This window comes from Doryrhamphus excisus, chromosome 1 (genome assembly GCF_030265055.1).
Source record: "Doryrhamphus excisus isolate RoL2022-K1 chromosome 1, RoL_Dexc_1.0, whole genome shotgun sequence".
NCBI lineage: Eukaryota > Metazoa > Chordata > Actinopteri > Syngnathiformes > Syngnathidae > Doryrhamphus > Doryrhamphus excisus.
In genome coordinates this window covers 16,664,958-16,680,220 of record NC_080466.1, presented here as the reverse complement: position 1 = coordinate 16,680,220, position 15,263 = coordinate 16,664,958, and the positions used below count along the sequence as shown (strand labels likewise).

Here is a 15,263-nt window from a genome sequence, read left to right as displayed (position 1 = left end):
AGCTGGGCTTGTTGGTATGAAGGTAAGAGTTTGTGATACGGGATCTTCATTCATTCACTTCCCATCCCCATTTATGACACTATTATGTCCCCAGAAATGAAGTGGGGACCCCCTCCGGCGATGTCAACATGGCCTCCCTGCCTTTGTCCTGCCTTTGTGGCAGATGATGGCCGGATGAGTCATTGAGTGGAGTCGCACAAAAGGAAGTGTCTGGACGCTGCCTGTGGCCAATTTGTTTTCCATCACTTGGGGGGCAGGAGGGAGGGGGACATGCTCAAATAGACCGGACCCGCCACACTGGCAGCGTGGCCACGGGGCAGTCATCATTCACAGAGGGTGACGCCCAGGAAAAAAAAAAACAGGTGGGAGCCCCCACTCGGGACATACTTTTGAAAATATTCTTGTTTGACTCAGTCTCAGGGTTCTCTGGTGGACAGAGGCATACATATACATTTTGAGTGTTAAGTTGCTGTGTGATGAATTTAGTGTTTTTTTGTTTTTTTGTAAGATGGCACCGTGAGTCAGACTGTTATATTGAGTAATGACCTCCCGCAATTTCCAATGTGGGTGACGAGCTCGTTCATCGCTCATGATTGGCTCCTGTCAAGTCAAGAGTTTCCTGGCCCTCGCTGACTCCTGCACGCCACAAGTCCAACTTGTCTACAAATATAGGTAAATTTGCAACGTATCAGTATCAGCACATCAATTACTCTCTCAGAGCCCCGCCCACAACTGACGCCCAGACCCCTTCTTCCTAAAACTGAAAAAACATGAATGGTTCGATTTCTTTATGTTTTCCTAAGAGTTAGCATGTCAGATGCTTTGCTGTACCGTAAGGGCTAGTTCCTCTCCAGCAGCATCCCCTTCCCCCTCCCGTTACTACCTCAACTCCCTCCTTCCACCCCCTTGGGCGGGGGGGCATACAGTAGAGAGAGGCTGAATAGAGGGGAGTTCACCCCTGGTGCTGGAGGGGGTCAGAGAGGGGGGAGCTGTGGGAGGCGGAGTCTTGTTGCTGTTATTTGTAAAGGCTTTTAATGGATGATTGCGCTCTCTCTCTTCTTCTGTGTGTGTGTGTGATGCAGAGAGAGAGAGACAGGGAGTCCCCCTCACCCCCTCCCCCGCCTTGCTTCCCCCTAGTGGCTGGCTGCTGTGTGCACAATGACTCAATGAGAAGCGAGCAGAGAGGAAATAGGGGGCAGAGAGAGCTGAAGCAGACAAGGTCTTTTTACTTCTGGTTCTGAAGGTCTCACCCCACCCTGGGCCCGAGCAGATCCCCGAGCTGACCTCCCCCCCCCCTCTCCTCCTTCTTCCAGTGTTACTGTGCATCCACTTCTGAAGGAGGCAAAGCTCCTGCATCACCTCTGGGGGAGCAGGGCAGTAAAGAGTGAGGAGGATGCCTGTCGGGAGCATGGAGAGGTCAAGAAGATGCCGGCCGGTACTGCTGCTGCTGCTGGTCCCGGGTCGAGTGCCCCTGTGGACACTGATGCACCTCCTGCTGGTGCTGTTGGCGGGCCGGGGGTGTGTGGAGGCATGCCCGGCGCCATGCAGCTGCCTGGGGAACACGGTGGACTGCCACGGCCTCGGGATCCATGCTGTGCCCAAGAACATCCCAAGAGGAACAGAGAGGCTGTGAGTAACACTGTGTGTGTATTGGCAAGAATCTGGCAATAAGATACGTATCACGATACAATATATCACGATACTGTTAACAAGGCGATATCGTTGGAAAATTAAAAAACAAACAGCAGAAAAAAAAAACACTGTATTTTGAAAACAAAAAATATGTGCTCTAATAAGAAAAAAGTTGCAATTTTAGGAGAATAAAAGAAAAAAGTAAAATAAACATATTATAATAAAAATAATTCCATTTTAGTAGCATAGAGTTGAACTTTTAAATGTTGTCATATTATGAGAAACAAACTAAACAAAATGAAATTGCAATTTTTGGAAATTTAAATTTAGGACAGTCAAAATATTATGGGAAAAAGTCACAATTTTTCTTGTAGTTAAAGATTATTTCCTGGAAAAACTGAATCCCACCAGCAAACTTTCCTCTGTAAAAACTTAAAGTGTAGCATTTGGATAAATAAAACTTTAATATCCAGCCTTAAATTTACCAAAAACCCCCCCAAAAACTGTTATTGTGAATAAAGCCATAATTACCAGAAGAAAATTTCCAAGGACAAAGCTGAAATCGTTGGAAATTAAAAAACAAACAGCAGAAATAGAAAAAAAACCCACTGTATTTTGAAAACAAAAAATATGTGCTCTAATAAGAAAAAAGTTGCAATTTTAGGAGAATAAAAGAAAAAAGTAAAATAAAAATAAAATAACTAAAATAATTCCATTTTAGTAGCATAGAGTTGAAATTGTAAATGTTGTCATATTATGAGAAACAAACGAAACAAAACAAAATTGCAATTTTTGGAAATTTAAATTTAGGACAGTCAAAATATTATGGGAAAGTCATAATTTTTCTTTTAGTTAAAGATTATTTCCTGGAAAAACTGAATTCCACCAGCAATATGCACTTACTAAACACATTTTTATTCCATTAGAACAGTATGTTATGCTGTATCACAAACTTTCCTCTGTAAAAACTTAAAGTGTAACATTTGGATAAATAAAGCTTTAACATCCAGCTTTAAATTTACAAAAAAACCCCAAAACAAACATAAACAAATAAATTAAATGACGTCTCAAGATCCTGCTCAAATGTTCACATTCTATTAGCTGTGAAAAAATGTATACAGTCCCTGACTTATCCACCATCAGAACAGTATTTTTGTGGAACAAAGTAACTAACATCAATAAAAAGTCCTTTTAGGATGCTTGAAATAACCATTATTTAACAAAATAGTGATATCAATTTGAAAAACAAAATACCTGCAATATCACAGTACTACTTTTGTAGTATACAAAAGGACCTTGGAATTGCTTGCTAGCGGCAGGTCATGTTATGAGGAACATCAATTCCCACTCAGTGTGTCGCTGTCCAGGGTAGCTTTCACCTTAAAATATGCTCCATGTATTTAAACCACCATAGCTCACATTCTAATCACTAAATCGCCACATACCAAGACGTTGGACAACAAACACATCAATGTTGGAGGATTTATTAATATGAAGAAGCCATCCAAAACATGATGTGCTATATATATCACTATATTGACACTTACTATGGTACACATTATGTCATTGGATGCTCATATCACCTCGTACTTCGGTACAAGGTACATTATTAAAAAAAAAAAAAACCTTAAACTGTATGATGGAAAGCAGGAAGTGAACAAATGTAACAGTTACTGATTGTAAAAGTACCAGATGGAGGGGTAGGATTTAATAAGCTTTGCTTCTTCCTACTCCTTTTGGACATGTGGAACTGTGAACTGATTATGGGATGCATTCAATTGTAAACTGATGCATGTTCAAATGAAATAAAACCATTACCATTACCACCTCACAGCTAGGAGACCTGAGATCAATCCCATTCTCTGTGTGGAGTTTGCATGTTCTCCCCGTGCATGCGTGGGTTTTCTCCGGGTACTCCGGTTTCCTCCCACATTCCAAAAACATGCTAGGTTAATTGGCGACTCCAAATTGTCCATAGGTATGAATGTGAGTGTGAATGGTTGTTTGTCTATATGTGCCCTGTGATTGGCTGGCTCGCCCGAAGAATGGTTGTTTGTCTCTATGTACCCTGTGATTGGCTGGCTCGCCCGAAAAATGGTAGTTTGTCTATATGTGCCCTGTGATAGGCTGGCTCGCCCGAAAAATGGTTGTTTGTCTATATGTGCCCTGTGATTGGCTGGCTCGCCCGAAGAATGGTTGTTTGTCTATATGTGCCCTGTGATTGGCTGGCCACCAGTCCAGGGTGTACCCTGCCTCTCGCCTGAAGACAGCTGGGATAGGCTCCAGCACCCCGCGACCCTTGTGAGGATAAGCAGTAGAAAATGAATGAATGAATGAATGCATGCTGAACAATGCTTATTTTAGGCAGCCAGTATTATCATTTGCTTCAATATGGATGCTTTTTCATATTTCAACCACAAAACAACACGATTTAAAAAATTAATCTATTTTTGAAAAACCGTGATAAGTGAAGCTTGTAGGCTGATAATGATAAAGACCGCTTTGTATGCCCCTGATCTAAAACCACAAACGCTCCTCTCCAAGTCGTCCACGTTGGTCTTCCTGCTTGCGATGTTCTTTGTGAGGGGCCGCGTTCCCGCATGAGCTATCCACACTAGAAATGATGACATCATAGCGAGTGGGTATAAATAAGGAAACACGTCTTAAGTGTATGTGCTGTATTTATAGTGGGGGCATGCTGGTGTGTGTTGCAGGTTCTAGAGTGGCTGCGTGTGAATAATTGATGCTTGTCAGGGTGCCAGCAGAGATATTATCCCTCTTCTCCTCCTCTGCGGGTCACTGCAGCGGGGAGGACGCCGTCCGGTATTGCCATCGGGAACGTCGGCTCGGGTCGCCGGTCGGAGAGAAATGGTGCGGAAAATGCTGGAAGGCCACGCAGACATTTGCCCGCTGGCCCATTAGCAAGGCGGTAAAGGGAATTGACAAAGTGGAGAATGGCGTGGCTTTATTGCCACTCCAGAGTGAAAGTGAAAGTGAAATGGACCGTTCTGGGATTGTTCAATTCCAGGAGTGGACCAAGAACAGGCTGAATTGTTGGCCTTTGAAGCAAGTTTTTTTTTTTCATCCATTCTGTCATCATCTGGCTGCATGGGGGGCGAGTGGTTAGCGTGCAGGCCTCACAGCTAGGAGACCAGAGATCAATCCCACCCTCGGTGTGGAGTTTGCATGTTTTCCCCGTGCATGCGTGGGTTTTTTCCGGGTATTCCGGTTTCCTCCCACATTCCAAAAACATGCTTGGTTAATTGGCGACTCCAAATTGTCCATAGGTATGAATGTGAGTGTGAATGGTTGTTTGTCTATATGTGCCCTGTGATTGGCTGGCTCGCCCGAAAAATGGTTGTTTGTCTATATGTGCCCTGTGATTGGTTGGCTCGCCCGAAAAAATGGTTGTTTGTCTATATGTGCCCTGTGATTGGCTTGCTCGCCCGAAGAATGGCTTTTTGTCTATATGTGCCCTGTGATTGGCTGGCTCGCCCGAAAAATGGTTGTTTGTCTATATGTGCCCTGTGATTGGCTGGCCACCAGTCCAGGGTGTACCCCGCCTCTCGCCCGAAGACATCTGGGATAGGCTCCAGCACCTCCTGTGACCCTTGTGAGGATAAGCGGCAGAAAATGAATTAATGAATTAATGAATATCTTAACGAGTGTTTATGTGACTATAGGGGTGCTATTTCATGTATGCAGAGCTCTGATTTAGAAGGTTGTATATAGACATGAAATAACACCCCTATAGTCATCTTTAAGCTTGTGTGACTCAACATCGTCAATATGATAAGCGACTTGGTGTTGGTGTCGTCATGTCAACGCTGAAGACACTAAAACTACCCACTCACCCTTTCACCTGTGACCTCCCTGTCGGCTCGCCATGTCCACAGCAAATGGATCGCATATTTGTTCAAGGCTAATTAGCATGTAAAGCGATCCGTGTGTGTGTGTGTGTGTCAGTGTCATTCCTGGGGCGACAGCCGGCCGTGAGAGGGTGATTCATCAAGGTGACCGCGACCGTGCGATTTAACTAGCGCTACATTGTCATGGCAACGTAGCAACGCCGTCTGATGGTGTGTACTGCTAGCATGAAGCTACCAGAGCATGACAGTGAAGTTGTGACAGAATGAGGGTGGAGGGGCTAGACCAGGGGTTGGCGACCTTTACTATGGATAGAGAGCCATTTTACCCCCTTGCTCACTAAAGAAAAATAGCCTGGAGCCGCAAAACATTGGAGAGAATTTGGGGGTATCAAAGTAGTTCAGATAAGAAAAGACGAGCTGGAGTACTCTTTCTAGTATTGGAGATAAACTTACATAAATGTATGCATGTGTAAACTACTGCAAACTTACCTGATTTTTAAGTTCCCATGGAATGATATCGAATTTATTTTTAGAATTGTCAAATAGCTCTGGGAAAGTATTACCGTATTTTCTGGACTATAAGTCGCTCCGGAGTATAAGTCACACAAGGCCAAAAATTTATAATTAGGTAGAAAAAAAACATACATAAGTCGCTCCGGAGTATAAGTTGTATTTTTTGTGGGTAATTTATTTTATGACCAAAACATTTACATTACGTCCTTTCTAACAATAAAAGAATAGAGGACAGGCTGAATAGGTGTAAGTTATGCTAACATATTGGTACAGCTACACAAAAAATAAACATAAACAGAAAAAGTTTATGTAACATAAACAGTTTTTTCATTTATAAGTTGCTCTGGAGTATAAGTCGCAGGAACGGCCAACCTATGAAAAAAAGTGCGACTTATAGTCCGGAAAATACAGTTCTTATTTTCCATCATGTTTATGTGTGTGAGAGAACTGAATAGCATCGTGTCTGCTCATCCAATCACCAGTCAGAACTCAGTCAGGATGCATTCATGGTCTCACACAAAGTTGGAATTTTTTAAAACTCATTTCAAAAGACGTTCATTTTCCCCATTCGCGGGTTAAATAATATTCAAGCATTGCAAAGGGAGCCACAACAAAGAGGCTGATGAGCCACATGTGGCTCTAGAGCCACGGGTTGCTGACCCCTGGGCTAGAAGATGAAGAGGTGAGAGAATGAAGATGAAAAAATGAGGAGGAAAAGGAGTGAAAGGAATAAGGATGAGGATGATATGAAGGAATGAATATGAAAATAACAACATGGAACATTACCAAATAGATCATAAAGTAGCGCCACCTGCTGGTGTGGAGTTTTGTCTGTAGATTTAGTGATTCCACAATTTGAGAGAGAGAGAGAGAGAGAGACGCGTTCTGCTTTAATGAGCTATTGTTTGGCACAGTTTCCACTGCGGGGGGTCTGGGAGGTGGTGGTCTGTCTGTCAGCTGACCTGTGACCCCCATCGTGCTGTACAGACGGCCTCTCCTCAGCGTGTCCTCCTTGGACGTATACACGTTCCTCCCGCCTCAGGCTGCCGCGCTCTAACCGTCAAAGCAATTTGACACACGCCCTGGAAGGGGGAGGGGAGGTGGCCCTCATGGAAGCCACCCCTCCATCTGTAACAACCACCACCAGGGTGTCTCCTCCTGCTGGCAGACATCTTAATTAGCTTCTTACATCTGTATTAAATGTTAAATTAAACAATAATACACTGGGATAGGCTCCAGCTTGCACTTGAGGAGGACAAGCGGTATAGAAAAAAGATGGATGGAAATTTTTTATTATTTTTAAAAATTATTATTTTAAATTATTATAATTTGTATTAAATGGTGCTGGCCAATGTGCTGCATGAATGACAAAAATAAATACATCATCTTACAAATAAATCATCTTACAAAGAACACTAAAATCATCACCCAGCGACTTAACACTCAAAATGCATGCCCAATAAATATAGTTCAAAACATGCAACTCCATACAGAGATAACTCTTGATATAAATGATATAGGCATATCATTTTTTTAAGTTTAATTTCTCCCTAAGGTCATAATATCTGCATAATTTGAGCACTTTGTACTTCGGTATGTGACAAAAAATATTAATTTAATTTAATTTAATTTAATTTAATTTAATTTAATTTAATTTAATTTAATTTAATTTAATTTAATTTAATTTAATTTAATTTAATTTAATTTAATTTAATTTAATTTAATTTAATTTAATTTAATTTAATTTAATTTAATTAAGAAGGCAGGAAGTGAACACATGTAACAGTTACTGATTGTAAAAGTACCAGATGGAGGGGTAGAATTTAATAAGCTTTGCTTCTTCCTACTCCTTTTGGACATGTGGAACTGTGAACTGATTATGTGATGCATTCAATTGTAATCTGATGCATGTTCAAATGAAATAAAACCATTACCATTACCTGATTGCAGCCCAATTTGCATTATTACATGTAAATGTTCCAAAAGCGGCTCTACGCTTTCACTTCTCTCTTGTCGTCAGGACGGGACAAGGTCACACTCTTGGAACATAACACGACAGACACACACACATTACACACGCCACATACGCACTCAGGGGGCTCGTCTTACATCAGCTTATGTGTTATTAAATCCTGCCACTGGCAGTAATGGCATATTATTGTATGTAATTAGATGGTGTACCCACTGAAGAGTCTTTTATTGAGCAAATGCTGACACAAGATGATTGTTTGCTGTTGGTCACGTTCCTATGGTAACCACCCTTGTTTGTGTGTAGGGATCTGAACGGGAACAACCTGACCATCATCACCAAGTTGGACCTGTCCGGGCTGAAACACCTGAGAGTGCTGTGAGTCTACCTGAGTCACCTTCATTTCTTCTGCAGGAATTCTGTCTTTCCCACGTATCTCTGGTAGCCTCATCTTCCGCTAGGAATGTCGGCTCGGCCCCCCCGACCCCACCTGTGACATATGAGACACCCAAAGGTGTCGGTGTCAGTCACATTTTCACTCAGGGAGGGGCTGAACTCTGGCCTTTTTTCACCTGGGAACACGTAAATTAGTATTTTGTTCAGTAGAACCTGGAAGGTCCGATATGGTCTGTTCCAGTGTCAAACAGTGGCCACGATAATCACACTGGGAAGTGCTGATTGTGTTGTTGTTGTTGTGTTGTAGTCACCTGATGGAGAATCAGATAAGGGAGGTGGAGCGAGGAGCTCTAGATGAGCTGAAGGACCTGGAGCGACTGTGAGTACACTTGAAGTACTTTCAGCCCACTGTACCTCCACACATACATACATATGTACATACCTATCTAAAATCTTAGCTTTGTGTCGTACGGGACATACAGCCATCCCTCGTTTATCACGGTTAATTGGTTCCATCTTCTAAATGTGGTTTTAAACATTGTTAGAGCTCTTTAGACATGAAATAACATCCCTATAGTCACCTTTACATTGGTATTAGCCAATACAGCAGATGTAATCACAGGAAATAAGACATATTAGACATAAATAAGATGATATAGACTTACATGTTAGCAGTTTCTCATCTTCCTCATCTCATCTCCTCTCATATTCTTCACTGTCGTCGTCTTCATTCAGCTTCCTCGTCATCATAATCTTCCTCACTATTCGTATTTCTCTCATTCGCCTGGTCCTCATCTTTCTCATCATCGCCATCTTGCTCATCCACTTCATTCTCATCTTCCCCATCTTCATTCTCAATCTCCTCATCTTCTTCTTCATCATGTTCCTCCCTGTCTTCATTGTCATTCTCAGCCTCCTCATTGTTGTCATGAACATCTTTTTCATTATTCTCATTTTCATCCTCATTAAGACCTCATTATGATGTACTTTTTATTCTCATCTTTCTCATCGACAGCTTCCTCATTGTCAACATAATCTTCCACATCATCATCATCATCATCGTTACCATCTTCTCTATTCTCATGTTCATTCTTATCTTTCTCATCCTCATCTTCCATATACACCTCATTCTCATCTTTAGCTTCCTCATCATCATAATTTTCCTCACTATTTTCATCTTGGTACACCCTCATTCACTTCATTCTAACCATTTTCATGTTTATTATCATGGTCCTCATCCACCTCATCATCATCTTCAGCATCCTCATCCTTATCTTCAGCTTCCTCATCATCATATTCATCATCATCAACTCACTATTCTCATCTTGGTACACACTCATTCACCTCATCCTAATGTTTATTATCATGGTCCTCGTCCACCTCATTCTCATCTTTCAAATCATCATCAGCATCTCCGCTATTCTCATCTTCCTCCTCCTCTCATATTCTTCACTGTCGTCGTCTTCATTCAGCTTCCTCATCATCATAATCTTCCTCACTATTCTCATGTTCATTCATATTTCCCCTCATTCGACTGGTCCTCATCGTTCTCATCATTGTTATCTTGCTCATCCACTTCATTCTCATCTTCCTCACTCTCCTCATTTTCATAATCTTCAGTCTCCTTATTTTCTCATCCTCATTTACATACTCATCTTCTTCATCCACCTTATCATTTTCATCCTCACCTTCCTTTTCTTCTTCACTGTCATCATCTGCTTTCTTATCTTCAGCTTCCTCATCATCATAATCATGTTCCTCACTATTCTCATCCTGGTACTCCCTCATTCACTTCATCCTAAACATTCTTATGTTCATTTTCATCATCCTCATCCACCTCATTCTCATCTTTTACATCATTATCATTATCATTGTTGCTATTCTCATCTGCACGCTCGTCTTCCTCATCCACCTTTTTCGTCATCTTTTTCTCACTATTCTCACATTCTTTCTCATCCCCCTCATTCACTTCATCCTCATCTTTCTCATCATCATCATCATCATCCTACTCATCCACTTCTTTCTCATCTACCTCATCGGGGTTCTCATCTTCTTCCTTGTCTAGATCATATTCAGTCTCTCTTCCTTTTCCTCATCCTCCCTCATTCGCCTGGTCCTCATCTTTCTCATCATGGTCATCTTGCTCATCCACTTCATTCTCATCTTCCTCACAAGTTGTTTGAATATGCATATTTTTAAGTTAATAACAGTAATAATAATCATTCAACCACAAAACAGAGATGATTTATTCATAAACGAGTGCAATGCCTGACATGGTGTGTATGTGTGTGTACGTATGTGTGTGTTTGTGTGCGTCCAGCCGCCTCAACAAGAATCGTCTCACACAAATCCCAGAACTTCTGTTTCAGAAGAACGAAGCCTTGTCCCGACTGTGAGTACGCAAATATTCCCTGTAACCATTTTTCTTGTTGCTGCTCATCCTGCATCTTAAATTCTACATCCTTAAGATTCCAAGGGAATCCTCCCTTCCTTTCCTTCCTGCTGAACCGTCTTAATACTGAGCCTTGATGATGACATCACATTCCCAATTCCCATTAATTAGTGTCCGGGCCTTTTAGCCCCGGCTCATAAAATGTCTTCAAGGTTAGGTAGCTACCGCTAATGAATGCTAATGTGAGATGGTCGATGCAGTAGAACAGGTGGAATCAGAGCTGGTCTGAGGTAAGCGGTGGACCCCCGCACATTCACACCCTGCACACCAAATGTAAAGGGTAGTAAGGTTTTTTTTCGTAAAGATGTTTGACAGTCCTTGAATGCACCTTCAACATTCATTCATTTATTTTCTACCGCTTTTCCTCACAAGGGTGCTGGAGCCTATTCCAGCTGTCTTCGGGTGAGAGGCGGGGTACACCCTGGACTGGTGGCCAGCAAATCACAGGGCACATATAGACAAACAACCATTCACACTCACATTCATACCTATGGACAATTTGGAGTCGCTAATTAACCTAGCATGTTTTTGGAATGTGGGAGAAAACCGGAATACCCGGAGAAAACCCACGCATGCACGGGGGAGAACATGCAAACTCCACACAGAGATGGCCGAGGGTGGAATTGAACTCAGGTCTCCTAGCTGTGAGGTCTGCGTGCTAACCATTCATGGTATTGCTAACACAATATTTATTATTCATTCATTCATTCATTCATTTTCTACCGCTTATCTTCACGAGGGTCGCTGTTTACCATCAAACATGATTAGAGCCCTCTAGACATGAAATAACACCCCTAGATTTATATTAATTCATTCATTTTCTACCGCGTGCGCTCACGAGGGTCATGGGGGGTGCTGGAGCCTATCCCATGCCTTCGGGTGAGAGGCGGGGTACACCCTGGACTGGTGGCCAGCCAATCACAGGGCACATATAGACAAACAACCATTCACACTCACATTCATACCTACTATGGACAATTTGGAGTTGCCAATTAACCTAGCATGTTTTTTGGAATGTGGGAGGAAACCGGAGTACCCGGAGAAAACCCACACATGCACGAGGAGAACATGCAAACTCCACACAGAGATGGCCGAGGGTGGAATTGAACCCCGCTGCGCTAACCACTCGACCGCCTTGCAGCCGCACGTTCAACCTCTATTCCTCTATTCCATGCTTTTATCCATCCTCTTATGTTATGATCCCATAGCAATGTGCTCAATAAGTGTGCAAAGCAACTTAGGCCTTAAACCTGAACACTTTTTACACCTCGGAACGTAACCCCCTCGAGAAGCGCAGCTCTACTGTAGATGGTCTTTACAACTGACCCACTTTCTCGTCCCCAAACGGCAGAAAGACTCTCTTTGGAATGCTAGTAGTGGCCAACTGGTCTCAGCGGGGTGACACCATTTTGTTGCCATGGAAACAAACATGGAAACATGGCTGCTTCTTCATTTGATGTTTTGTTTGTAATCACAATCCATGACAAATCCATAGCCAGCTTGACCTGTGTTTACCACACATGGTAAATCATATACAGTATCATATACAGTAAATGTTTCATTATTGTAAATTGCCTTAAAGCACCGAGGGACATGGATGACTGTGTGTGTGTGTGTGTGTCCTGTTATTGTGCTGTGTGGTGTTTTGGCAATTTCACACTCTGACTCCCATCAGGGAATAGCAAGATGGACTTGGCATGTTCGATCAATCAACACACACACACACACACACACACACTGTAGAGCTATTAGCACTTCCTTGCTGAGGGCTTCCATAAAGCCTGATGTCCCCAGAAAAATACAAACAAAAAGTACATTGCTTCTTATGTTTGACTCTGTCCTAGCCTATTATTTTTCTTCTATAAATATTTTTCACGCGCAGACCTCACAGCTAGGAGACCCGAGTTCAATTTCATCTCTGTGTGGAGTTTGCATGTTCTCCCCGTGCATGCGTGCATTTTCTCCGGGTACTCCGGTTTCCTCCCACATTCCAAAAACATGCTAGGTTAATTGGCGACTCCAAATTGTCCATAAGTATGAATGTGAGTGTGAATGGTTGTTTGTCTATATGTGCCCTGTGATTGGCTGGCCACCAGTCCAGGGTGTACCCCGCCTCTCGCTCGAAGAAGACAGCTGGGATCGGCCCCAGCATACATATGTTGAGTGTTAAGTTGCTGTGTGATTAGTTTAGTGTTTTTTTTTGTGAAATGGCATTGTGACTCCCACTATCAGCTGGGATAGGCTCCAGCACCCCAGCGACCCTCGTGAGGATAAGCGGTAGAAAATGAATGAATGCTATGAAGGCGGGACTGCACGGCAGTCGAGTGGTTAGCGCACAGACCTCACAGCAAGGAGAGCCAGGTTCAATTCCCATCTCTGTGTGGAGTTTGCATGTTCTCCCCGTGCATGCGTGGGTTTTCTCCGGGTACTCCGGTTTCCTCCCACATTCCAAAAACATGCTAGGTTAATTAGCGACTCCAAATTGTCCATTGGTATGAATGTGAGTGTGAATGGTTGTTTGTCTATATGTGCCCTGTGATTGGCTGGCCACCAGTCCAGGGTGTACCCCGCCTCTCGCCCGAAGACAGCTGGAATAGGCTCCAGCACCCCTGCGACCCCTGTGAGGATAAGCGGCAGTAAATGAATGAATGAAATATTTTTCATATTTGGTGCAAAAACTTAACTGACAGCATTGTTAGCTAGCTTATATTAACTTGTATTCTATATATGTTAGTGTTTCACATATGGATTGTGAATTATGGGCTAAATTGAGATATCTGCTTAATGAGAAAAGAAGAAAAACGGTTGAGTCAGCACTCCACTCAGGGAACGACTGGCTGCCATCGAGAACTTGCCAGTGAGTCCACCAGACTGGTAGCCCCTCAAGTCGTCATGTCGCGTCCGCTCTTAGCCATTGTTAGCTTAAGTGTCTGTCTGCTAGCGGTCATACCCTCACGTCTTCATGTTTTCATTGTTAGCTTAACTCCTGTCTGTCTGCGAGCTGGAATGTCCTCATGTGTTTTCACGGACCGGTCCTCAGACGGCAGCAGGGCGTTCCCAGCATTCCATTCATCGCCGCCTGCTGAGACCGAGAAGGATGAAAGACTCTGTGGTGATGGCTGATGGGCTGTGTCCAAAGTCATGATGAAGGTCATGATGGATGAGCTCATGCCAGTCACATGACCGCTGTTGCGTTATGGGACACATCCTTTCCCCATCTTCATTCTCAATCTCCTCATCTTCTTCTTCATCATGCTCCTCCCCATCTTCATTGTCATTCTCAGCCTCCTCGTTGTTGTCATGAACATCTTTTTCACTATTCTCATTTTCATTCTCTTTGTGATCTCATTATGATGTACTTTTTATTCTCATCTTTCTCATCCACAGCTTCCTCATTGTCAACATAATCTTCCACATCATCATCGTTACCATCTTCTCTATTCTCATGTTCATTCTTATCTTTCTCATCCTCATCTTCATCCTCATCTTCCATATCCACCTCATCATCATCTTCAGCATCCTCATCTCATTCTCTCAGCTTCCTCATCATCATAATGCTTTTTCCTCACTATTCTCATCTTGGTCTCACCATCATTCATTTCATCCTAACCATTTTCACGTTTATTATCATGGTCCTCGTCCACCTCATCCTTATCTTCAACTTCCTCATCATCATATTCATCATCATCTCACTATTCTCATCTTGGTACACACTCGTTCACCTCATCCTAATGTTTATTATCATGGTCCTCGTCCACCTCATTCTCATTTTTCATATCATCATCAGCATCTTCCTCATCCTCATCCTCTCATATTCTTCACTGTCGTCGTCTTCATTCAGCTTCCTCATCATCATAATCTTCCTCACTGTTCTCATGTTCATTCATATTTCCCTCATTCGCCTGGTCCTCATCTTTCTCATCATCATCATCTTGCTCATCCACTTCATTCTCATCTTCCTCACTCTCCTCGTTTTCATAATCTTCAGTCTCCTCATTTTCTCATCCTCATTTCCATACTCATCTTCTTCATCCACCTTATCATCTTCATCCTCACCCTCCTCTTTTCTTCACTGTCATCATCTTCTTTCTTATCTTCAGCTTCCTCATCATCATAATCATGTTCCTCGCTATTCTCATCCTGGTACTCCCTCATTCACTTCATCCTAAACATTCTTATGTTCATTTTCATCATCCTCATCCACCTCATTCTCATCTTTCACATCATTATCATCAACATGCTTGCTGTTTTCTTCTGCATATCATATTCCTCATCCACCTTTTTTGTCATCTTCATCTTAAGCTTCCTCATCATCATAAATCTTCCTCACTATTCTCACGTTCTTTCTCATCTCCCTCATTCACTTCATCCTCATATTTCTTATTATCATCATCATCCTACTCATTCATTTCATTCCCACCTACCTCATCCT

At 42.6% G+C, this 15,263-nt stretch overlaps 1 protein-coding gene across 1 annotated transcript in view; it reads left to right on the top strand.

The window, feature by feature from the left end:
- The first annotated feature begins 1,080 nt into the window (after positions 1-1,080).
- LOC131136065 (slit homolog 1 protein-like) overlaps positions 1,081-15,263 on the top strand; it is a 37,897-nt gene continuing 23,714 nt past the window's right edge. Inside the window, exons 1-5 of the mRNA XM_058082557.1 lie at positions 1,081-1,219; positions 1,314-1,629; positions 8,290-8,361; positions 8,687-8,758; positions 10,700-10,771. Coding sequence (XP_057938540.1) covers positions 1,394-1,629; positions 8,290-8,361; positions 8,687-8,758; positions 10,700-10,771 — 452 coding nt within the window. The 5' untranslated portion in view covers positions 1,081-1,219; positions 1,314-1,393. The remainder of the gene's footprint in view (positions 1,220-1,313; positions 1,630-8,289; positions 8,362-8,686; positions 8,759-10,699; positions 10,772-15,263) is intronic.